This window comes from Apaloderma vittatum, unplaced genomic scaffold (assembly GCF_000703405.1).
Source record: "Apaloderma vittatum isolate BGI_N311 unplaced genomic scaffold, ASM70340v1 scaffold25205, whole genome shotgun sequence".
NCBI classification, from domain to species: Eukaryota; Metazoa; Chordata; class Aves; order Trogoniformes; family Trogonidae; genus Apaloderma; species Apaloderma vittatum.
The window spans coordinates 20,814-46,977 of record NW_009719284.1 but is presented as its reverse complement, the minus strand read 5'-3'; the positions used below and the strand labels follow the sequence as shown (position 1 = coordinate 46,977).

The 26,164-nt window shown below is 39.8% G+C and overlaps 1 protein-coding gene across 1 annotated transcript in view; it reads right to left on the bottom strand.

Annotated features, from left to right (window-relative positions):
• The window catches only part of LOC104274837 (glutamate receptor 3-like), a gene marked incomplete at both ends in the record, with an annotated part of 67,651 nt that overhangs the window by 20,950 nt on the left and 20,537 nt on the right, over positions 1-26,164 (bottom strand). The window contains one exon of the mRNA XM_009870575.1: positions 12,770-13,009. Coding sequence (XP_009868877.1) covers positions 12,770-13,009 — 240 coding nt within the window. The remainder of the gene's footprint in view (positions 1-12,769; positions 13,010-26,164) is intronic.

Genomic DNA, 26,164 nt, shown 5'->3' with positions numbered 1-26,164 from the left:
AATCAAACAGGAGGCTTCAGGTTGTAATTTCAAGAAATCTCTACAAGAAATGTTATTGCAATAATTACGTGTTCACGTAACTCATTTTTTTTTGTCTACAGCCAGGTATAATTTGATTTTATTTCTTTAATAAAAACTTGATCTAATTTGAGGTTATCATTGTCAGCTCATGGACAAAACCAACTGATCGATAATGCTGGTACTATTAAGCAATAGGCAATCCTGTCTACAGAGCAATTACTGACACCGGTGCAGTCAGCTCAAAGGTGTGATCTTGCTGAGCCAAACAATGTCAGAGGACTGGCTTCTCGATTTTTCACATTCCTCTTTTTTGTCCTGTTTCTAGTCTTTTTATTTTTTCCCTTAAAGAATAAAAGTCATATCTTGCTAAAGAAAGATGTGCTAAACTACACAAACTGAAGACTAATATTTGCTCCTAAAATCATAATTTCTCCTGTTTTAGCATAGGGAAGAAAGCCAGCAAGAAGCAAGATTGCAGCAAATAGCGCTCTTTGATCTAGAAACAAATTTACAATATCTTTAGTCTTAGGAGCAGATCATGACACAATCCAGTCTAGACTATGGTCGTGTTACGTGTATATAACACTGGCAAAATAATTAAACTGCACTGAAAGGATTTCATACTGCAGTTCTGACTTTAACTCGTCAAATTAAATTCTTTATGAATTAATGCACATAGATTGAGGTCAATATAGTATGACTTTGACATTTCATAAAGATGAGTGACAGTTATGGAATCTTTCATATATTTCAGATGGCTGAATAGGACATAATGGCAACTAAAAATTACATCCAATAGAGGAAATATTGTTTATATCCTAACTTCATCTAACATTTTAGTTTATTTGATGTATTCACCCATTAGAACCACCCATACTTGGGTATTAACTGCACCACTCACACTGAACTGAAAGGTACCCAAGAGTTTTAATAAATGCTTTCCCATGCTAATTCTGAGACTACATCATTATTCTTATATCACCAAGGGGATTATAGTATAAATTTACAAGGCTATATATATTCCTTGGTTCAAAAACGACAATATTATGCCTTTAGAGTGATCAGCATGAAACACCTTGGTAAAAAAGACACCCAAAAGAGTGAATTATTTGTCATATTTATCTGATGGTTTCAGAGTGTTTAAAATATTCTAAAGTACTCTGTGAATATCTTTAATGACCATTGTCATGCGTCTTCTCTGGAGAAGTCTTCTAAGCTCCTAAGAACTGGACAGTTTACGGTCAACTCAGAGCCACTGTCTCTGGCACTGCCTTGTACACCAGATCTCAAGAAGGACACAAAAGGAATGAAAAGGCTTTTCAGTCATCATCAGCCATTTCATTAGGCTAAACTAGAAGGGCTTTTACTTTACAAAGAGAAAGAAGCCTCAGTTAAATGCTCACAGCATATAAGTGCTGATTAAGAAACTACCAGAATCGAACAAAGCAATTTAGATCTGTCTTAGGGTAGTAATGCTTGGTGCAGCGCACCCATTCTCAAGTACAGTTGGGCAGATATCAAAATCTGAATTATCAAAAGTGAATTATTGCTCTCCTGAACATGAACAGGGATTGGAGAAATAACTCATCAGCATCAGAAGAAATGCTATAAAGATGTCAACACTTTAAGCAAACAACAGTAGTCCTCATACCTGGTGCATGCACAGCCCAGGCAGTTCACTCCATATTATCAGCACCAGCTTTGATAAAAATATCCCCAGAACAAACACCACCTCAGGAGCTCCTATGAAACCTTAACAGCCAGTGCCTGGTATCTGTTAACCTTTCCAGACTGATGCCGTTTATCATGTCAGTGTGAGTCTGCGATTCTCACGGCTAACCAAGCATTCACGGTTCTAGCACAGATCGCTGCGCTGGGCCAGAGAACACAACCAGAGCTGAGTTTCCAGTAGTCGCAGTTCTAGCGTATGAAATTCTTCAGTTTTAGACAGGATCCTTTATCCTACACTGCTCACTGCACTCCTACGACCTTGGCAAAAGCACCTCACCTTCCCTGGGCTCCAGCCCACTCTCACTGGGAGGGAGCACACACGTGCTTCAGGTGCAAATCCAGACACCGTGGCACACCTGCCTCACAGAGCAGTGCCTGAGGAGTCTGGCCCTAAAAACTGAAGTAGAAACTCTTCAGCAATCAGGGGGATATATCTTGCTGTTGTAAGAGAAGACAACTCGGTGCATAATCACTTTAACAAACTGAACAGGGGCCCTGGCTAAATGCTGATGTCCCGTGCAAATCATTGGCTGGTGAGTTGTTTCTTCAGGCTGCTGACAGCCAAGCTAAGTCAGAAAGACTTCCAAGTGCCAAGCAACAGGCTGTGAACACGATTTGCTCAGGGGGAGGAGGAATAAAACCTTAGGTCGCCTTTCTCTCCCGATGATTTTTTGCATCATGAATCAAAGCAAAAGAGGTGACCAGGGAAAGTTATGCATCTAGAACTGAAGAAATCAATAATTACTTGCTACTGAATATAAAATTCATGTCGGGAACTTTTCACTTTTTTTCTTTAGAGATTAATACTTAATCACTTTATGGACATATTTTTCATTCTGCTGTACTACAGCAGTACGCTGTCACATACCTTCTGAAATGCATGCCCTCAGTGTTGTCCTACTGTGAATTGCAAGGACAGTTTAAAAAAAAAAGGAAAAAGAAAAAAGTGTGATTTTAAATGTCTCATGAGAAACCAGAGGAAAAAAAGTCTCTGTAAGAGAAAAACCCTTTAAAAACTCCTTAACCTAAATACAATATGAGGTCATTTTACCTGCCAGCTGAGTGAATTTGCCATTCATATTTATTTTTTTTTTCTATAAAGCATTTGAGTCATCTTTACACTTACTGAGACAGCTTATATTTTCTGGGAAGAAAAAGGCATGTGGTCAAACTAGTTGGCAAATTATCTGAAGCCTGAAAGAAGAAACTACCTCTAAAAGGGCCAAGTGCCATAGATGAAGGAAGATATTGAAGCTATAACCAATGGATTCTGTCACGTAAACTCCATGGCAAACACCATTTAATTAACTACCTGAGATGCAAAGCTTCTTAGTAATTCATTTTGAGTTTCTTCAAAGGCTCAAGTTTTTGGGGAAATTCCTGGTAAAATTTAGGGGAATTAGTGTAGGAATATGAAAAACTTTTTCATTAGTAACCATAGCCACTGACTTCCAGTATGACATTGTGCATATCACATAAGTCAAAGTTTACTGTGTTTTCAACTCAAAGGTGTGTACAAATACCTAAGCAGAAGATCAGGTTGTTAACCTGCTGATCAGTACATGAAATCCTGCATGTGAAAAACAAGGCTGAAACCCCTTGCACGCCCATACAGATACTGTTGATCTTCATTCGTTGTTGAGATCACCAAATGAAAATCACTTCAAAAGTAAAGCCTTTAGTGAAACTAAATTCTTACACACCATCCACCCAGCATGATATACATTCCTGTACCAAAAGAAATTCAAACTGCATGTGAAATCTCTCTTTTGACAGTGAAAAAAGAACACGTCATTGCTTAGCTGAGAACCTGCCTTGGAGTATCTGAGGCCACTCTATAGAAGGAGACGCTCTGATTTACCAACTTGTTGAGATGCTCTGTTTTACTCATATATTCGTCAAGCAGTGGAGAAATCTCTGTGCTAGGTGTTTTTTTACCACTTGCAACTACTTTAGTTATTCCATCTAGCCACAAGAGCCTGTGCTCATTCAACAGAAGTTCTTTACCTGGTGAATAATGCATCTGCTTGGGATGAAAATCGTCTTACCACTATCACATCGCTATCACAAAAGTGTGAGGTCTCTCACAGCATGTGTGTGAATCCATTCCCTCATTGTCAGTAAGAAATAACCCCTTTTCCACAAAATGCCAGGGGCCACCAATAATAGCTGTCACGCAGGTTAAGAATTAACTATTAAGAATTAACTATTTCTAGGTGAAGAAAGCTGCACCGGCAGAGTAAGCATACAGTCATGATCCAGTGGAGCGTGACAGAGGTTGCAAGCTTGTAAGAATGCTAAGATGCTAAATACTGCCATCTTAACTGCATTAAGGTATAGGATGTCAAAATGTTCTTGCTTTGGAAAACACATGATAATCAGAACATGCTACTCCACTGAAATATGTAGTAAAGTTAACATACCAATGCAATGTTACACATCTCTTTTTGACGTGTAGCTGAAAATTGCTTCATCTTGATTCCACTAGCAAATAGCACTGCTTTCTCCAGTCCCACTCAAAGTACCAATCCTCTTCTGCAGGACAGTTCACTCCCATGACCAGAATCAGTACAACTGCTCAGGTGATGCTGGCCTGCCTTGCTCTGTGCATCCAGACGCCAAAGACACCAAAGGCTTCCAGCCTTTAAAGCTATGTTGCATATACAGATGCAAATTAATAAATTCACATCAAATAACTTTAAACTCCTAGATCCTTTGGGTGAGATGGTTTAAATAAATAGGTTTGGTAAACAACCACTTGTAGTCCTTTGCATATAGGAATTCTTTTCTACAGCCTTCCTTTCCAGACTAAAAAGTCCCATCTTCTCCCTGAGACCAGCAAATTCCACCTCGTCTCCTCTGGTTCCATGCAAAGCCTTTTTATTACCTCTAAAGCTTCACTTTGTGCCAAGTTCTTGCCCTTCCCGTGGAGTAAAACTGGCAACAACCCCTCTCATGTATCTTCTCAGCCCTACCCCCCTCCAACTGCACTTGGAAACTGCATCGAACTTTTGCTTTGTTTCACAAGAAATCTGGACACATGAGATTCTGATCATTCAAGCCTTGCTAATAAAAAAATCAACTGCAACAAAATCTTCTGCCACTTAAATTGCTTGTGCATACAATAAAAAAATGTTATGACTATACCAAAAGTTGATAAAACATCCATATTTATGAAAAGCTAAATATTTAAATCTATGCATTTACACAAGTCAGTTTATAAATACAATCGTTTGCAGACTTCATCCGTAAGGCATGGGTGAGTGGCAATGCTGCCATTTCTCCTGTTTTATAGGCGAGATATTCAGGGCCTCCACTCATGTTCCTAAGAGCTCCAACTGCTTTCGTTAGGACCATGAGAGTAGCACACATCCTGTTTTAGGCTTCCAGAAATTATTTATACAGGACCTCCCATTCATACTCTGTACCCTGAACGTTCTGACTCAGTTTTGCAGGCTAATTTCCCACAAAGCGAGGTCAGATTCTGATGCTCTCAGCCACAACCAGATTCACACTCACTGTGAGTGAAGCTACCATAATATTATCACAACACCTCTACATGTGGATGGAAGAACGGATGAGATCACATCATCGCTGCACGAGCAGTATCGGGAGCTCTGTAGTACCATGATCTTGCTTGGGTGCTCCTGATTTTCCTCATGAATGGGCTGACACACTTCCTGATTCTCAGGGGCTCCATGAAACAAGACACAAATCTATTGCACATGTGCAGTTACTTCACTTATTAGAAAATCCTGCTGACAGTAGCGTGTGTTCCAACAGCTTCAAGGGACGCCTAGGCATTTTGCCTGGGCATCTCAACACCAAACTGAACGCATGGTGTATACACAAAACTTGCGAAGAGGTACAAAGCTGCAACACAAAACACCACCAAGAACTCTATGCTGCCGGTCTTCAGCCGCATCTTAGTCTGGCCCGTATGATACATCTCATGCTAGATGACTTTTCAAAGTTGATTCACTCCTCTTGCTCATAAGCTAGAAAAAACGTTTAAGCAACTACCAGGGGTAAGTTAAACAAATAGCAGCTAATGGGAAAGATCAGGAGAAAAATGCTTAAGGCTCACAGTCCACCCCAGAACCAGCCAACATCCATTCTCGTATGCAAGGTCTCAATGTTTGTTTGTGGAAGGATCAGTAGAAGGGCTTTCTTCTGTATCTGGGTACCACAGAGACCAAGATAAAAGCAGTCTGTCCGAGACTTTAGGGATTTCAGAGGAAATAAATAGAGATTATCAAAAACTAGATTTGACTGTTCAGGCTCAGATTATTCCCAAACACATTTAGACAATAAAGTCAAACAGTAAAGTAATCCTGGAATATTTCAGTTAAGGTTCTGGCATGTTTCCTGAACAGAGCCTTAGTTCATACATTACACTGCTGAAAGCAAGGAAGCAATGTGCCGTAAATAAGAATGTCAAGATTTGCTTCCTTTGTCAGGCTAAATTACTTGTATTTCATACAAACATTGCTAAGCAGTATCTACAACTTTCAGTTCTACATAAATACAAATTCTAGGCATTATAAGATGGTAAAATCACTGCTTCCCAAAAGGCTGACAGTGAAAGAAACAGATCATTTTCTTATTGCAACTAACTACATGAAGTATGATTGCTCTTTATGATTTTCTATCATAAGGGTCTTTACACTGTGTGCATTCTCTGTTGTACCAGAGCTCTAAAACTTGAACTTATATCACTTCTTTTCAAGCAAGCCATGCCAAAGATGGAACATTTTGTGGCCGTGCTGCAACTTGCCTTTTGCCAATATCATAGCTTAGAAGAAAATTCCTGGGTAGCAGTTACTGAGGCACGTGATTCCTCAAATGTGATGCCTGTTCCTGAGATACAGGGGCTGAGCCTCAGCTCGGGAGGTCCTGCCAAGATTTTATTCCCTGCTTTGCATTTCCCAGTATATAAGTAAGTGGGAAACGAGAATGAGAGCACTTATCTACATAGCTATCTAAATGCTAGCAACTGATATTGTCTACATGTCATCCCCATGATCCTGGGCTGCTGTCCAAAACAGTCCTGCAAAAGAGCCAAAAAACTCTGAAGAATCAAAGCCTACAATAGCTCTTCCCTGATTTGTCACCTTCGGGTTCCAAACATGCTTTGTATGTTCCATTATTCTTCACCACAGACCAATATTTGCAGAAGATAATGTCAAGCTTTTAGATCCTTTCATACTTTTGAAAGTGTGAGCAAAATACATTACATCAAACTTAAAGGTGCAACTGAGAAGACTTAAACTGATATAAAGATAGTAGCAAACACGGATTGTAATTTTAAAATGGCACAAGCCCATGTTTAACTCTGAGCAAATTGTGAGCTAGCCTCAAATCCTTTTTCCTTCATGGAATGGATTCAGACCAGTTCTTCAGCTAGTGGCATAACTCCCCTGCTCTGAAGAATAAACATGTTAATGAACAGCTCAGCTATTGATTCTTTTGACATTTGACTGTTCAAGTAGGTGCTGAATTCAGGGTTTACTCACGCTGGTGTAGCTGCTACCATCACTTTCATTTTTCCCCTGTATTGAAAAACAATCTTTATGAATGAAGATAAAAATTCCTGACATGCAGAAAGACAATATACAATTTAACAAATGAGCTACTTGGAAGGAGGAATTCTTTTGCACTCATCTGCTGATTCAAAGTGCTTATAAACAGGAGTCAGTCATTCTGTGCTGTATTACACTTTTGTTGCTGCTTTCAGCAGAGACTCAATCCCAGAGAACCAAAATCCCTAAGAAACCACCAGGTACTAAGGCAGATTCTTTCAAAGATTCTACAAAAATTAATCTTACCCCAGATGTTTTGAAAAAAATGTTATGTTCTACATATAAGTAATTTTCAGTGCAAGTCTTATTTCATCAAAACCCCCCCCCATCAATTTAATTTTGTGGAAGATACAATGAGCCTGATTCTACATATCCCTTCTTTTATCAGCTCCAATCTCTCATTCTCCAGGGAAAGCAGTACAGAAGTGTCTTGTCCTTTGATAGCAATAGATAACTAACCTCATTTTGTAAAAGCAGAACTAAACAGAAGAGTTATTCTTTGTCTTCAGCAGAAGCAGTGAATCAGACCTCATTGCCTCGTACTGAACCCAATTTAAGGCAATTTGATGTTTTACACATAATCATTGAGAAGCTTACAGTTGTAACTTTTTTGTTCTTTTCTTTCTGCTTTACCTGGCATTTCTTTATGCAACAGGATACCAGAAGGTTTCATATTTAAGAGAAATAGGGCAGCCCTTCCCTAACCCTTGACAGTCATATTTTCTGAAGCTGTATTTTCAGCTTGTATATTCTGCATCCTTACTAGCCTTAAGTTCAGGTCAAATTTTTCTATTTCTGTGGCAGTAAGATTAAAGATGCAATTGCTTCTAAAGTAGATATTTTCAACTTTTCTTAGCCACAAAACCTGGGGCTTTACACAAATATTTCCATGCCTCAGTCTTCATTCAGCCAGTGTTAACCAAAAAAAATAAATAAATTAGGCAATGATAACCCTGTTTACCAAATTACTTTTTTCCGTGATACTAGGTATTGCTAGAAACCTACCGATAGACTAAATCAAAACCAAATGACAGAATACCTTTAGATACAGATAGGTATTTGGTTACAATGCCATAAAGACTGTGAGCTATCTGTACCTCTATCGAGACTGAACTCCTATTGTGTAGGTAGACATTAGACAAAGAAAATCACTTTCCTGTTCTGTGATGACTCCTGCGATCTGAAAGAAGGGGAAGACGACTTGATGCACATCACAGAAATCACTTGGTGTGATTTTATTTACGTGATCTACATGACAGAAGTCAACATCTTTGTGCACAGTAGGTATGACAAATCAAAGGAACTTAGGACAAAATGCCTGTGTTGTACTGACAGACGGAAAGTGAACAATCTGTACAAAACAGTGTTCCTCAGGCAAAAAATCAATTGAAGTATTATGGAATTTTAAATAAACAAAAGCTTCGGTATTACAATCTACTGTGCCATTTTTATAATTAAATCAGAAGTGCTTCACACTTTCACACAACACTAAGATGACTACAAAACCCACAACCTTACCCCTCCACACGTTCATACCAGTGTTACTTTGGTCCACTGACTTCAGTGGAATAACATGTGATTTACCATAAAGCAAAGTAAGAGGAGAAACAGATCCGAAGACTAGAAACAAACTGGAGCTTTTTGATGAAACATAATCCTCAGCAGGAGATGCAAAAGGTGACTTTCCTGACAAGTGCCACCCAAATTCTTAATAGCTTTCTGTATGTAACCCCATCTCATTTCATCCTGACATAATCTTAATTAGTCTTAGTTCTACTGCAGAGAAGCCTACTGAGGCAGTTAGCACCATCTAATTAATCAGCTATTTTGCACGCATCACAGCAACCAACAGTGTCAACTTACTCATGTGAGTTAATACAAACAGAAATCAACCCTGCCTTCCCCTTTCACATGAACTAAAAGCATGTGGCATGGAATGAACATATGACTATTTCTTCTATACACTGCTTAATGTCCTTTCTTCCCTTAGCAGCCATTTCCTAATGCATCATTACTCTTTGCAAAGTATAAGTTGTTTGTTCTGCTGGTACTAGGAGAACACACAATCTGATATTTCTCTTAGATTTCAGTTTCTTCACTGAAGAATAAGCCCAGCAACTGAAATAACAAATGACAAGACATAATTTTTGCTGCTGGAATTTGTAAATTTCTGTGTGCTTTAGCAGTTTTTAAGAAACTGAACTTTGCACCTCAACATAAATACACTTTCACAAGCATGACCTACTCCATTCAGTCATCTCATAGCAACACAAAGTAATGCACTTAAAAATATAAACATATGTGATGTATACATCAACTCACCGGATTAAAAACTTCACCACCTATCTATGTAATTACAGATCTTAACTGCATTCTATTGTTTGAGCTTTATATTTTGTCTTCTTTGCAGGAGCCAAGCATCACAGTATTGTGCCTACCAAAGGGGAAGCCATACGATTATAGGAATGGATGGCAAAGAACAAAAAAGCCACTGCTTAAGGAAAACAATTTTATAAAGCTGATTGTCCATTCTCCTAAGCTTAAACTAAAACTTCAATAAACACTATAAAACCACAAGAAGGCTTATTCAGTTTTGTTTGGCATCTGTAATATGCTGCGGTATTTATTAATAGTAAACACCATGTTTAATACATGGCAGTGGTTTGCTCCAGCAGAACACTGCAAAAGTACTTGCAAGAACAATTTAGTCTATAACTAATACTCACCGTAAGAAAGAGCAGCCTAACATTTTGCAATTTCTTATATTCTCTGAACAAATCAGTGAGATAATAATCTTCATAGAAGGCAGTATTTAAATGATAGTTTATTTCAGGAGCTGACAGTAAACTGCTTAACGCCTTCTCTCTACAGTGTTTGTGCCCCAAAGCAGCTAAGTATCTTAGATAGGAATTAATAAAAATTGTGACAGCTCTAGTGTTTTAATTTCCAGAGGTATCTCAGCACAGGAACATGTACAACCTATTCACCACTCAACACCACAATTATTGTTCAATCTCTTGGGATGCTTTTTTTGTATTTGAAGGTCTCTGACAAGAAATTAGGCTGCCTACTGGAATTGCCAAATGTTTCAGGTTCTGTCACCCACGATTACTGCTCATCAAACAGAGACATCTAATGTCTGTTTGTCAGTACCTAATTGCCCTGCCTCTCCCTCCTATATGAATCTTAATTTACTTTAATGCTGTAAGAATACAGCAATTATAGCCTTGATAAGACTGCAACTGAGTTTGTTTTAACCTAACTAAACCAGCAGTAACTGAAGATAATCAACTGTTCATTTTTCTTTCTGTTTCAGCAGATGGTAAATACGTTATTAAGCAACAGCAACCAGGATACATGTATAATAAGAAAAGATGAGCTAAGTTTATCCCAAACAACTTAAAATCCATCACCAAACCTCTTCCACCCTAAAGATACAGCTGTCCTTTATCTTCTAACCCTGAGCTACATTTTATTATCTTACAGTCATCCAATCTGTCATCTAATTCGGATTTCGCACTCTGACACTTGGTCTCAACGCCCGACATAACACTCGGCTGCTGTAAGACGCGTGTAAGCCACAGCAGCTTCACAACGGGATTTTGATTAGTGATTGTCAGACTGTGAGTAGGGTGCAAATGGGAAGCCAAGACAAGGGGCAGAAGGCAGCAGAAGTGAAGTCAGATTCCTGGGGCTAATTTTGCCAGCAAGAGCTGTGTTTTAACGTGTGATTAAAATCCTACTATGAACAAGGCAAAATGAGGCCTAGACTAAATTGTTCCAAAGGGATTAGTCATCATAACGAGCTTATGATTAGACTGTGTCTACCTAAAGATTGTACACACTGAGAACTGTAGAAAAATGCAAGTCGGAGTCTGCAATTCTTCCCTCATGACTGCCATTACTATCTCAGTCTGACAGTAATATAACCTAAACCAGTTCTAGTGAAACTCCCACTGTTTTGGATGATTTTTCCAGTCCAAAGTGCCAAATTTCTTATTAGACATCATATTGGATGATTGATGCATCTCCTTCCAAAGAAAACTTCATTAGCCTTAATCATGGTAAATCTAATTAGGCTTAGAACATATGACATTTTACTTTATCAAATGCTGTAAGTTTATCACATTTGGTCACATAAAACCTTTCTTATTCAGACAAATGGCACATTTGCAGGATCTTTCATTTAAAAGTGGACTAAACTAGAAATATGGGTGCTTAGGTAGTTGTTTTAAAAGATATAAAAACTAATGGCATTCTTCATACTTTCCTACTTCATCTCACAGGCAGCATGTTTCAACACTAAAAATATTTAACATCTCCAAATAACTCAGAAAATTCCAAACCCTTGGCATTCACCTAAAATCAGACTAAAAATTACTTTCTTTCAACATATGGCATGCCCTTAGTTGGGTGATGCTATTAATCCTCAGAGTGAGAAGCACAGCCACTGAAGACTTGGATCTTTATCAAGATGCAGTAGCCTAGGGTAAAAGGACTTTGTCATGGGAGCTGGGAATGGAATCTAAGCTTCTTTGGCTCTAATCAAACCCCTTTGATCTGAAGAAGGTTTTGGAGTTGTTAATCGTAAAGCTGGTGAGAAGGGCAGTGGCACATCTATCCAATGCAAAAAATGCTACCCAGGTGAAATCTGTAACCAAGAAAATTCTTAACACTCGGAGCAGATGGCAACAGCAGCTCCACAGAAACAGGCAAGATTCTTCACAGAACATGGTTTCTGATCCTTAGATCTCTTTTTGACAGGATTTGCTACCTTTGGTGCTTCTTAGTAATCAGCAATAGGCTTAAACAGGAAAACACTGTGTTTAATACGTTTTCATTTAGTAAAACATATCCCTGGTCATTCTTGTCAGGTATCTAAATTCATCTCTGTGACATATCTAGAGCATCTTTTCTCCAGCAGAGCCCTAAAGCATCTTCTGCATCATATTCTTAGACCATTATTGATGCCTAGACATCTCCAGAGTGTATCTTAGCACGGACTGTCTTTGTCCAGTGACAGGAGAAATGTGCATTTATGTAAAATGGTGTGGGGTTTGCAATGTCCTGCACAGTGGAAGGTCTTGCTTAACAGCCTATTTCATAGTGATGACTTTATTTATTTTGAAATGACTCAAAAACCCTGGCAAATGCTGAGTCTGCGATTCCACGGAAACCAGGTATTCCAAACGGAACGTTAACACTGCTAACACTATCCTCCAGACAATCTCTTTACAAATGATCTGTAAAATGAAGATGCCTTCTTTTCATTTATTCATTCATTTTAGTTTCTTCAGAATAAACTTGTTTTCTAGGACCATCAAAATGCAGTACCTACAGAAGAAAATTAGGATGCGCTCGCTGCACATGCTGATTCTGTTATTACTTACAGCAAGTTATGAAACAGAAAAATCACTTAAAATGATGGTGCTTACCCCGTTCTGTGTCATAGAGATACACAAACTTTTCCCACTTATAATAAGTCAAGAGACTCAAGATGGCTCCTTTTAACGCTGGCCGCATCTGGATGACAAACTGTACATCTGCATCTGTTGGGAAGCTGGGTGTGACAAAGGATGTGTGAAGGGCTCCACAAAACGACGTCAGTGTGTTCATTGACATCTGGTCATAGAATCCAAAGATGGCATAAACTCCTCTGGAAAACTGTGAACAGACTAACAAAGACAGACAGCGGTGTTAACATCTGACATGACGAATACCAACAAACTTTCAAAGTATATTTGAAGTAAACTTTCTAAACAACCTTGAAATTATTCCGTATGATACAGCAGATGGAACGAATTAATGAGATAATATATACGAAATTCAGTGTAGTTGAGAGTTGTACTAACATTGTCACAATAAAATTGGCCTGACTATATTTTTGATTGCAATTTGTCCTGCTACATTTTTATAATCCACTAATCTCTCCATGTTCTTTAAAAAGTTTGCCTGCAAAATACCTTCCCTCCCTTGAGTAGCACCTTCATTAGCAGCTACATAACAATTATCAGATCTGCCTAAAAGTCAAAACGTTAAGATGTAGCATTCCCTGGTATCCCACGATGATTCAGATCTGATTCAGAGAAATCGGTAAGCTTTATTTCTTTATAGTCTGCCACTCTGAAATCTCATGATGAAATCTGGGTGTGGTCCTTTGCAGTGAGAAATCAGGACGGCTTCCTAACTGGGCATTACAATTCTTCAGAAACAATTCAGGAAGCGAATGAGGAACACGTATTGTTGCTTCATGGGACAGTGCTGATAGCCCTTAACCTGGAAGCTTTCAGCCATTAACCATTCGGGTGTCATAAGGAACTCATCTAGTACCAGAAAATAATAAAAACGTAGTCAAAGATGTTTTGTTTCAAGGTACTTATCTGGGGAAACACTTCATTTCCCACACTTTACAGATTGAACCATGACCATTTTGGATAAAAATGGAAGTATTTCAATTTCTAAATGTGGCCAACTTCATGAGAGTTTCAAGGAACAGAGTTTCTTTATTGTTCACTTCCACAGGAACAGAGAAAGCCTCTTGTGACCCTGGGTTGTTTCCATGGAGGGAGACTGCATCAGAGAGAGCGAGGGAGCCTGATCTGTGAGATGCTGGGGCTCTGGTTCATAACAAAGGTTGTACAACTGAAATACGCTACAGCACAGCAGCACTTCTAAATCAAAACACTTCTGGACTGAGATAACAAGTCCCATTTGTAATGAAAAAAAGTTTCCCAGAAAAATGTTCATTCAACATTAACAATTTTGCTTGTCAAGAACTGGATTTAACAACAATTTTCAACTGGCCCTATTAAGCACTTTTGTCAAAACGCTGCATACTTACCTTTGCAAAAAGCCAGGGGATGTAATTAACGATAAAGAAGACATGGCTTCTACACAGAACTATGCAGCATTGTTAGTTCGAAAGTACCATCACGAAACACTTCCATAAATGCTACCATTCAGAATTACTAAAGCCTGCTAAAATAATTTTAAAAAGGATCTTCATGATATCAGCTCACTGACACAGCATCATGGATAACACCTCAAAGAAGTAGTTAGGTGTGAAAATTCTATTTTCTTCCTGGAGATCCAGCTATTAAAATAGAAATGCTATTAGGGAATTTCTTTAAGTGTTTAGGCCACCATAACAGGACAGCTGGTGTAGACAGAAAAGAGATGTATGTGAGGCACAGAGAGGAAATAAGAAGTGATTTCTGAAAGAAAACTTTGCGGAAGTTCTCATCCACAGTAAAGAAAAGATATAAAAGAATTTGTAACACAGCAAGAATTTATTCCCAGAGGCATGACTGGGGAATTAAATGCACTGTTTCAAAAAGCATTTTGTTAAACTACATACTGGCAGGATATAAAGTAGCGAAGCTACTATAAAAATTATATACTGAAGTAACAAATAAAAGGCATTAACTTACAGGTGAAAAAAAAGAGGAAAAATAAGGACTATTTTAGAAAGTCTGGCAGTCTCCAAATTGTTTCAATGGATGTAAACCCTAATGCTATGGGAATAACCACTGCAGTGGGGTTAGCAGAGCTGGGTGTCCTCACATACACTGAGTCAATACCTCACAGATCTGGCTTCTCTTACATATTTATTAATGGCCTAGTTTACTAGTTTTTTATGTAGATTCTATGCTGCAGAAAAAGCAGAGAAGAACAAGTATTCCCAGAAACATCCCTCACAATACAAACAAAACACATTCTTGGATGTCTCCTGACCCTAAACCTGAGAGTATTTCCAATGATCCTGGCTTCACCCATTATTTCTTACCACGTATAAGGCTCAGGAACACTTTTGAACTGTGACCCCAATGAAATCTCTCAGATTTACAAGGACACAGTATTGGAAAGTGGGCTCAGAAAGCCTACATGCTATTGAAGGGTAAGACTACAGGAACAAATGCACATTGGCTTTTATTAGGACATGCCATAGAGGCAGAGGAGAGAAAAGGTGCAGTGCTAAAGGTAACAGACAGTGGCTGCCTCCAGCACGGACCAGCTCCTCCACACTGTACCAGGAACCAGCTGAGAATTGGTCTGGTTTGCTCTCTTTCTTGTCCTTAGAGATAAGGCACGTAGGCACAGTGGTCAACAATCTGAAAATGCTCTGAGGTCTTTTGTCCTTGGACAAAATGCTGTCTTGCATGGCTATTTTAAAACACTGAGTTATTTATTTTAAAACACTGAGTATTTATTTTCATAGCAGATTATGCTCATCTGTGCAAAGGGCTCAAACTCAATTGTGAGTAATCTGAGACAAAAAATCAGGAGTCTGTAAGCTGCCTGACCGTACGCAGGACCTTCTCCAAAGAACACCTGAGAGCCAGCGTGGAACCGCTGCTTGCACGGAGCATCCCAGCACAGGTGAGAGCTTCTGATTTGGCCTTTTCAGGTATTGGCACATTTTTTTTCCCCTAAAAGTTCTGGAATATCATCAAGAAGATCTGTTAACAAGTGTACCTCCCTGCCCAGCCTTGTTTCCCCTGATCCTAGTTTGTATTCACCACAGATCTTTAAGAGTCAACACTTTTACAGACCACCTGTCTTCTATTAGTCTCAAAAAAATATTCATCTCCTAAGCTCCTCTGCTTACTTCTTATAGCTTGTTTTTCTTGACTATCTAGTCTGCATGCACTGTAGGGTGTCAATTCAATTTTACTGGTGCACTTAAAAGGCAAATAAGCCTTTGTTTTTTGAAGAAGAAGCTAAAAGGCCAATTACCTTGGTCCTCAATGCATATTTCTATTTTTGAACTAACAATTTTGTAGCATTAGGTCTTTCGTTTAGTCTATGATCTCATCTCCTATGTGTTCAGATGAACCTACTTATCATCCATAAAACCACAGCCATATCGTTACTTGTTTTCCAAAAACCAAATGTGATTTTAAGCAAAAATTTAAAAAGGCTAACTAAATCTCAGCTTTAAACTCTTTTTACAAACTGTTTGCTACTGACAATCAGAACAATCCTCATGTTCAAGTAAGAATTTTGGTGTTTTTCCTTAATTAATCACAGTTGATTTATGTTTGTTTTTCCCTATTTGAAAAAATGCAGATGGTCAAACACATACTTTGGCTGTTAAATAAGTGATTTGGACAAATCCTGATGCAACCTCATTCCTCAAAAAATAAAAGCAATTTTTTTTGCCAAGCTATGGTTTATGAAACTGTTCTTAACTGCATTTACTAATACTGTGGATGTGCATCTGTTTTCCAAGGACAGCACATAAGCAAGTTGCTTTACCCAATCTGAAAAAGCTGGAACCTCCACAAACAAGGGGCAGAGGTCCTGAGCAGCAGTTACCCAACAGCAGACCATAATAAGCCATTTTTCTGGCATTAGGTGCAAGGCGAGTACTTCTTAACAGACTTAAGTCTGGTCTTGTTCTCAGAGCACGTTAGCTGCCACATGCCATCACTTCCAGGAGAGGAAGGGATGGTATGACAGAAGCCTGTGAATTCTCAGACATGTCAAGAGAAGATAAGGAACTTTCAGGTTATGACAGACTGGTGTTTCCTGCCAAGGAAGGAAAACGCTCAAAGCCACGGTGATCACAGCAGTAAGCAGAATTGTTTTGAGGTTTTTTTTTTAAAGGCAAACCAAAAACCCAACCTGAACACAAGTAAAGAAAAAAAATATATTTTTTTTTCTGTACTGTATAGCAGCAGAGCCATCCTAAACATCGTGTAACTCAATGAACCCCAGCCGTCTGTTCTGCTAGGAGTTCCATCCTCCCTCCAGTCAAATCAGCCTCACCACAGAAACTTGCTAAGATTAACCAGATGCCATTATTTTTTTTTTTTCTACTCAGACACCAGGAAGGCTTCAGGCCAGAATCTCAAAAGATTCCCCATTTCACACAAGTTATTAGATGTTTTGTGTTTTTTTTATTTTTCGCTTTCTAATGGTTTTCAGTTCTTCTACCTTTTAGTGACTGTGAGTCTTCCTGACACAGCAAGCTTGCACAGGCTCTGGCATTTCTACTGTCTATTGCCTGGAAGCTAAAGTCAAATTTCTCTGACATCTTTTCTTTATTTTTTATTTTTATCTTTTTATGTTTTTTTTTTCACTTCCAGTTCTTACTATAAACAGGTGAAGCCCTACTAGTAACATTTACAAGTAGGCTTGGATTTTGCTTGTTTAAAGAAAAGATGTATAAAGCCCACAAAATAAATATGTTAATGGATGGATGGATGGATCTTAATACACCATTTCCACCAGATGATACCATCAACGACTGACTTGTAAAAGTCAGCAGGATCCTCCCAAGCATGGCACACAGTGCCCTTGTGCCCAGGGCTCTAACAGCCTGGTAGTTTTGGAGTCAGAGGCTGGAGGTTTCAACACCTCAGACACTAGTCCTTCTTCATTACTGTTTGTATGGACAAGTAATATCCCCTTTGTTCATATCAATTTCTTATAAAGTAGGTCTGACACAAGGAAGCTGTGCCACAGGGGCTCTGTAAGGCCTGCCCTACTGAGATTCACACAGCTCTTGGGGCTGAAAGGCACTGTAGGGGCACAACCACAACTGACATTATTGCACGTTGCTCATACCACTTCCCCGGGCTTGTGTTCTGTGTTTCCCTCAGCTGTGAAATAATTTTATTCCCTCCTCTTTCTTCTGCCAATTGTCTTGGATTCCGGACAATTCTCCCTGCCAGCTTCTGCCAACAGACTAATGGCACTACTTTATAACGGAATAATATGCAGCGTTATCTCAGAGCAGTTGCTATTTTCTACCCAAGGCTCCATCCTATGACTTCCTTGCTGTAACAGTGCAAGGGTTAGCACCGCCACTTCATGCAGTAAGCACACAGGCTCTCAGAGAGACCAGCAATGCCTCTGCTGCTCTCTTTCTCTTTCACTTTAATGCACTGAATAAAAAGGCACACTCTCTCTACCTTGAGGCCTGAGGAGATCAGCACAGCAGTGCCCCTGAAGGCAGAGTAAGTTACTTTTGGGGGGGTTCCAGGCAATCACACTTAAGAGTTTCCTTTAGAGATAAACTCATATTAAAAATTAAAAATGAACTGTGTTTACCTATGGCAAATAAAACTAGCTTTTACATTTAAATTATTAAGCACTGAACTCCATCAATAAAGTATTCTGCTGAATTTCTCTGAGAAAAGAAGCATTTCTGAAAACATCCATTTCTGAAATAGTTAGTAGTGAATATTCTCAGGGGTAGGAGGGAACTAGGGAAGTTACAACTTGGAATTGGATACCAACCCTCCTGATATCTTGCCAGTAACATCGCTTCTCACCCTACCTAACAAAGGATGTGCCCTTACAAACATAAAAAAATCCCCCCCCAAAGAAACAGAGAAACAAACAAAACCACCTCACAGCAGAGTGTAAAATAGAATTATGATATACTCTTGGTACTTCACTTATGGCAACAGCTTTCTCAGTGATATAACTGCACTGTGTTTTATCTAGTTCCTTTTTTTAATAACTACTCAGTTTATTCATTCTATCTCGTGCCTTCTCCAAACATATATACTTCCTTCAGTCTGCATTTTGTTTTAAAGAAAATAAGTAAAATAAAATAAAAACAGTACATTCAGGCACTGGGAAGGGAGTATTACTAAATGGCAAATTAAAGGCATAAGGATGAATCCACGCACTTCACAAACCACATACTGGAATGAAACCCAACACAAATGTCCAGATCCAAGTATCCCCAAACACTCTCTGGTCAAGATCCCATACAAGATGACTTTTGTCACTCGATCATAGCTCCATCACACATTATTACATGAGTCTTCTTACGTGCTTTTCGAGATTATTTTTGAGCCTTGATCACACTTACACCTCCTGGGCGCTGGGTTTCTTTCTGTATGCCAAATTATTTATTATATAATTGACTCAAATAATTAAACTTTACACATTTTGGCCTTTATATATACTACCACAGCCAAATAAACCCCTAACAACGTACATGAATTTGCTGTGCGTTGGATCTTCTCTTCACACTGAAACACTGGTGTGAATTTTATAAGCGTATGAAAAATGCCTGCTTGCAACAATAAAAATAGGCTGTAACAGTGCTCGCAGGAACACCAGCAGCACAAAGTCTCACGCAGATCACGATGCCAGTAGGTGCCTGCTGAGACCTGCAATGCCCGCTCATGAGAACGAAGTGCATTATCTCCAGTCAGACCCTTTTAAGACCGAGAGGCTGACGAGAGGCACAGTTTCACAGAAGCACTCAGAGAAAGGGAACTGAACTTCCTTCAGATCTGATGTACTTTGTCCATTAGTGTAACTTTACTCAGATAAAGGTAAACCAGGACCAAAACCTCTTCTGCTCCCAAACTGCCAATATGATGTATATGCAAAGAAAAGCTTTGGTATTTAAAAAAGAAAAAAAGCTAATACATTAAAAATGTCAGTAACAAGCACATCCACAAGCACCAGGCTGTAGGGCAGACAGAAAGTCAGGCTGGACACGACCTTGATTGTCCTGAGAAAGTTGTGTTGAATCTAGTCAGAGGATGTACTGCAGGTGATCTGAGTGGCTTGGAACAGGCTATGCTACTTGTGCTGCTCACTTACCGTTTAGTTTCCAAGCTGCTTCCAAACCTAATGTAGAGTCTGAGCTGCCTCTGTTTTTCAGGTGACTGGCCACAAAGCCAAAAAAGGTAAAAAATAATTTTGTAGGACCCTGATGAAACTCAAGCGTAAAATGAGTGTCTTGTCCTGCAAACCCACCAAATTACAATGTACGTTTTGCTTTTCCTTAAAAGAGGGGGGAAGAAATAAAATCACTTGTCATTTGGAATATCTGTATTTACAACACTGATGGTGAAAGAAATGCAGGAGTCAATCCACCCAGTTTCCAAGAAAAGCGTTAGCCTCTTATCAGTAGGTCCAAACTATAAAAAAAAAATAAATTGTTTAATTGGGATCACTATTACATGCTGATGTTTTAAAACACCATGATTCAAAGTTCTCTGAGAACACTCCTGAAAGATTGTGAATCAGATTATCATGGCTGAATTTAACATATAATCTATTGGAGTTGGAGGGAAGAAAAATAGGGGTTTGGAGCTTAAAATGGACTAAAAGTGAGAGGGGCCACACTGATCAACTGATTCTTTTGGAGGATGCTTTAAAAAATACAGCCAAGCTTTCTATTTTTAAACCCATTCTGTCAATCTTCTACTGATAACAGACGACCTTCCATCCTGATCCAACACCTCCACAAACTGCTCAAAAGGCAGAATTCGTTTTAAAGGGAAGAGATCAAATACAGACAACACAGGTGCAGAACTCAGATTTAAGTGCCATGGATTTGTCTGCTCTTTGAGCTCTTCTGCCACTGCCTGTGCTGGTCCTGACACCAAACCAGAGACTGGGAGGGGGAGCAGCAAGAGGCTTCTCTTCACAGATACTTAAACTCACTGCTTCAGAGAAGCAGAAAGGCATCGGTGTGTCTTTTGTGCTTTAATGAAGAGATGTTTCTGCTCAGTTTCTGCAAGATAATCAATGCCCTGCCAACAACAGCAGTACGTGCAATGCCAACACTCTGCTCCTGATGGGCAGCTCCACCAGCCGCAGTGCTTAAGAGTTCAGGTACTGGCCTCAAGTTTAGGGAGGGGTAGAGACTGAATGTGTGACTGTAAAGCAGCTCATTGAGCTTTTGCCCTTTGAGAAAAAAGCTCAATCTATCCTACACACCTAACCACACACTTCTGTCTCCCAAGCTAAGACCTGTGTGAGGGAGCCAGAGGACCTGACAAGGTTTTCCCCAGGAGAGTCCAAATATATTCACAGCAAAGAATGATCATTTGTGTTCTTCACATCTGAGACTCCAACTCCTGTTTCATGACTAATCACTGCAGAAACGTGGACGTGTAGCATGCACTTCAGTTAAATAAATTGTTTCCATCTGTTGCACTATTTGAAACGCTTTTCATTTTAATCTAGTATGTTATGCCAGCATGCTGTGATCATTTTGGACTGTATCTATTTTCTGACGCATTTTTTTTTTTCTAAAAATGCTGGTCAGAAGAAAGATGTGAAAATCCCTATTCTTTCAAAAGTTATCACTTATAGAACACAAGGAAATTTAGCAGCCATTTACTTACAGGCAGCCAATATACACTACTAATGTGCATATTCTGATAAACACGTAGTAACATTTAATAGTTTAACAAAAAATCATGAGTGTTTCTATATTTTTTCAAAGTAATAAGAGTTACACAAGTCATTAAGCACTCTGCCTTGGAACAAAAAGACACATTCAAAAAGGTGGTTTTAATGTGTCTGCGACAAGATGTGGTAGATCAGGGAGCATCCAAGCAGCTATAGTTGCTATCTTCAGAGATGATCTATCTCACATATCGCATCAATACTTTAAACAACAAGCTAAGAGGAAAACAAGCACTTTGTGGCAGGAAGGAAAAAATAAGTCACATCGGTCAGGAAACGGCAGCATCTCGCAGCTGAGGGCATTAGGCAGAACGCTGAATCGAAGGGCAGCAGCTAAAGGCAACGCTGCATCTCCGGGCTGTGAATGGGCAGCAGCTATCTCCAGCACTCCGACACTCTAAAGAGACTTCTTATTTCATTGGAACATCCCAGTATGGAGAAAGTAAAAAGACAGAGGCATATTATTAAACGTATGCTTGTTCAGCAGATCCTTCCCTAAGTGATTTCAGAAGCTGACTTCATTCTGGGCCACTGTGGTGAAAGGCAATAAATCAAAACAAGGCTCTGGCAGCGTGATGAAAGATGAGCTGAGTGTGCTGAGGTGGTGCCATTGACAGGCCTGTGGGGATGTATTACAGGTGATGAGACAGAAGAGGCAAAATGGCGAGCACACCTGGAATCACTGGACTGGGAACTATTCACCACAAGGTAAAGGCCAAGATTAAGGTTGCCCAAGGAGAAAGGTGATGCGATCGCCAAAACAGCAGCTGTGCAAGCAGGCTCCAGCTCCGGAGGGTTTCCACTTGGCTCTATGCATGCAGGGCACGGTGCTGGCTGACAGACAGCCCAGCTCACCCTGACAAACAGTCCCCAACACTTTCCCGGAGGCTCTGCAACAGTATTCCAGCAAGCGCTGTCACAGGCGTCTACATCTCGGGTGAATGGACTGGATTTCCCATTTCTGTACCTCCTCGCCGTTTACTCAAGGTTCACAGGGTTATGCAATTCCCACCCACTCCCCATGTCCCACTGCTGTCAGCTTATCAGTCTGAGAGACTTCCCTTGAGTTAATGCAGAAGAGGAAACAGAATGGCTGTGAAAACCCAGCTTCAGCAGCCAGGGAAATCATCTGAAGATGCTTCTTCAGGATCCAATCAAGTACTCACCAATGTCATTGGAGAAGCTCCCACGGACTTCAGTGAGAGCTGGACTAGAAGCAAGAAGCCTACTCACTACATGGAAAGAGCAAACCACAGAACTGCAAAACCAAAATCCCAACTCATCTTACAAAACCAAAACCAGACCCACATCTAGTTTTATTCTTGGTATTATTTCTATTTGCCTTACAGTCCAAAGAGTCCTCCTTGTCACCAGCCTCCCAGACCTTCATGATCGCATCTGACAGTAATTCACAGACCAGGACCCTCTGCTAAGCCAGTGCCTTATTTACATGGAAAAACAAGAATATTATTCTGTATAAATTATGCATAATCACTATTTATCAAGCTGGGTTAATTGGCACATAACAAAAGACTTGTCTGATGCACAGTTGAATAATGTGGAAGCCAAAATTGATGAAAATGGTAGAGCAAAAGCCAGACTGTGAAAGAAAATTCACATTGCTACATGTTAGTTCTTAACTGACTGCTGCCCTTTCAGAGCAAGAGCAGGCGTCCAAGTGAGACAGGCCTAATTTGAAATTATTTGTTAATCTCAGAGGGTTTGGACAGATTGTTGTAGCTTTACATACTGGTCCAAAGTCTGCTCTCAGCCAGCAGTATAGTGAAATGTTAACTGGTGCAAATCCATTGCTTTTCTGTGCTTCATGGGATCCTGCTACATTCTTAAGCAGAGAACAATTTTCAGTCATCAGCAAGAGCATGAGGCTGTGGCCAGCAGGGGTACAAGTCACGGTGATAGAGAAGTGGGACTTTTTTTGACAGAGAAAAGGTAACTGCCTCACACCAAAGCCAGACTAGAAGCCTTCTGGTTACGCTCAACAGGCCCTAGAAGTCCTCATCAGAAACTCTCTGTGTCATGAGACAGCTGCAGCATGGGCCAGCACTGGAATTTCTCTAAAAACTCACACACCTGAAGAGCCACAGCTCAGTCAATCTTATTCTAAGTGCACAGAACTGCTTCACTGACACCAGCAAGGTTTTACTACATGTCCCAAATCCCAAAGCTGTTGCCACAAATTTGAGCACACGCTTAAGTGTCTGATGAACAGACCCAGAGTGAAGCATGAGCTCAAGACACTGAATTATCGCTGAAGGTCAAATTACCAAAAGACTCAAGCTGGGTAGGAGGTCCCCCACCAGTGATGCATTATAATCTAGATGCACTGAGGATATTTGGATGATTTATTCTGATGCACACCATGGCACTCCCTCACTTTGCTAGTCTCTTCTCTGCTAACACCTACAAAAGTCACTCCTACCAGGAAGACATCTGCAAACAGATGACTTCAAAGAACAGCCCTTTCTCCCACCTCAAACTTGCTAGCAGAGTTAATAGAAAATGAGAAAAGTCCTGTAACTTCCACTGCTATGAATTAGAAGCTCATTCATTCACAACCACCATCCAGGCCAGAGAATATTGCTGTGATCTCATCAGGTTTGTAGTCTCGTCATCATAGATACAAATGAATGCAGAACCACAGATACTTTGAAAAAATTTTGCATGTTATCTCCACGACAGGTCCTCAAACATTAGCCTTCCTCGTAAAATATTCTGACATCTACCAAATTTAGCAGGCTGCCCAGATAGTTCACACCACGGCTTATCATCAGGGGGCTGCAATCCACACCTTGCATCCCACCCTCTGATCCAAGAGGCTCCTCTGCCTGAAGTCTTGCTGCTCCTTCAAAAGACTGAAGTGACTCACGGAAGAGAAGATTTAAGTATAAAAGCATCTTCACCATCCCTTTTACTTTTAAAAAAATATTTACTGCAAACAATATCTGAAGTCACTGGCGGATCTTTTGATTAACAAAGACTGATATCAGTGGCGGCATGAATTTTTGTTGTTTTGTATATACAGTTAATCAGTCTGCTCACTGCAGGCTTCTTGGTATTTTCACATTATGAGTTTTTGGTACATAATTTGATTTAATAATTTGTACTGTATCTCAAGCATTGGCCTGTTTTTATGTAATGTTTCTTTGGGTGTAAATACATATTTAAGCAACTCTGTTGGTATTGAAATGAATATTTTTTTCAAGCTACTCTTTGATCGTCTGTATCAGGCCTACTTTCCAACTCATTCCTTCACCTCTTGATTCAGAGATGTGCTCCACCCTCAGAGATGCATTAGCATCCTTAATCCAAATCCCACTGTAATAGTGGCATTTATTAGATGTATCTAAAAAAATTCTCCTCTCTGGCTTTTCGCAAGGGTAAATCTGCTAACACCTTGTTTGTACACACCAACAAATTCCAAGCATCCTGTAAAAACACCAGGTAAACTTAGGTGGGAGAGGAAAACTGACGCAGGGGGAAGAAAGAACCAACACAGGAGCCATAAGACTATCCAGGTAACACTCTCCAAGTCTTTCCTTGTCTTTGGAACAAAACCTCTCACCCTTATGGCAGCAAATAAATAGGAATTTCCAAAAAGCAACGCACTGTGGATCCTTCCCTCAGTAAATCACGTCAGGGAACTTCCCACAGCTCTCAATTAATTCTTTGCCGTACCATACGGCATTCGCCCATTTAGGGGTATTGTTCAGCCAAGGAACAACCAGATGAGTCTCGCCAGTGTCTCAAACCCAGCTGTGCAACACCCAGACCAGTATGAAGTTTGGAGAAACAGCCTTAAAATGGCCCTGTGCAACCCTACGACAGTAATCCCGACAGCCAATCTTCCAGCACCAAAGAGCTTAACGACAGCCCTTTGGGTGACAGCCAGCAGCACGTCTCTGTCTCAAGGACAGCTCTCGCGGTGTCACACCGTTGCTGAAGCTCTGGGACAAGCTGCAGGACGAGCTCTTCCCAGAAGAGCACTGTCACCCGACGGCCCATCCCTGCTGCTGGTTATCTCCCGTTTGCAGCAACACCTGTTCTGGAAGGTCAACCCTGAGCAGAACTGCACTAGGAAGAGGAAGGATCTTACCAAGAGATGACAGACTGTAGAGGAACGCTGCCAGCTCTGGAAGACACGACCTGGCTCTGTGGGGAGGGAAGCCCTTGCTCACAGCAGGCACAGACCTAACCATGGGAGGAACTGTTTCATGAACTCAATGAACTCGATTAATTTTTTAGCTCCCTTCCAAAGAAGCTTAAAAAACCCCATCAGCTTGCTATGCATAACAGAAGAGAAAGTGGTATGTGACTCCAGTTAGAAACTGTAAATAACGCCTTACTTCAAATTAAATGTATCTGTGTCCTACCAAATAGAAACACATTTCTGTTTTACTAACCTCTTATAAATTAATTCACAATATCTTCCAGGTTTTATAGATGAATGACTCTGAACTTTAACTTGCAAATGTTAGTGTTAATTTCAGTTTAAATTTAAAATAAATATTTTTCTTTTGTTAAAACCAGTGTAATAGTCCTTAAGAGAAGTATTCATATCATTCAGCAAAAAGCAGCTCATCACAAACTTAGAATCACAGAATGTTCAGGGTTGGAAGGGACCTCTGAAGATCATC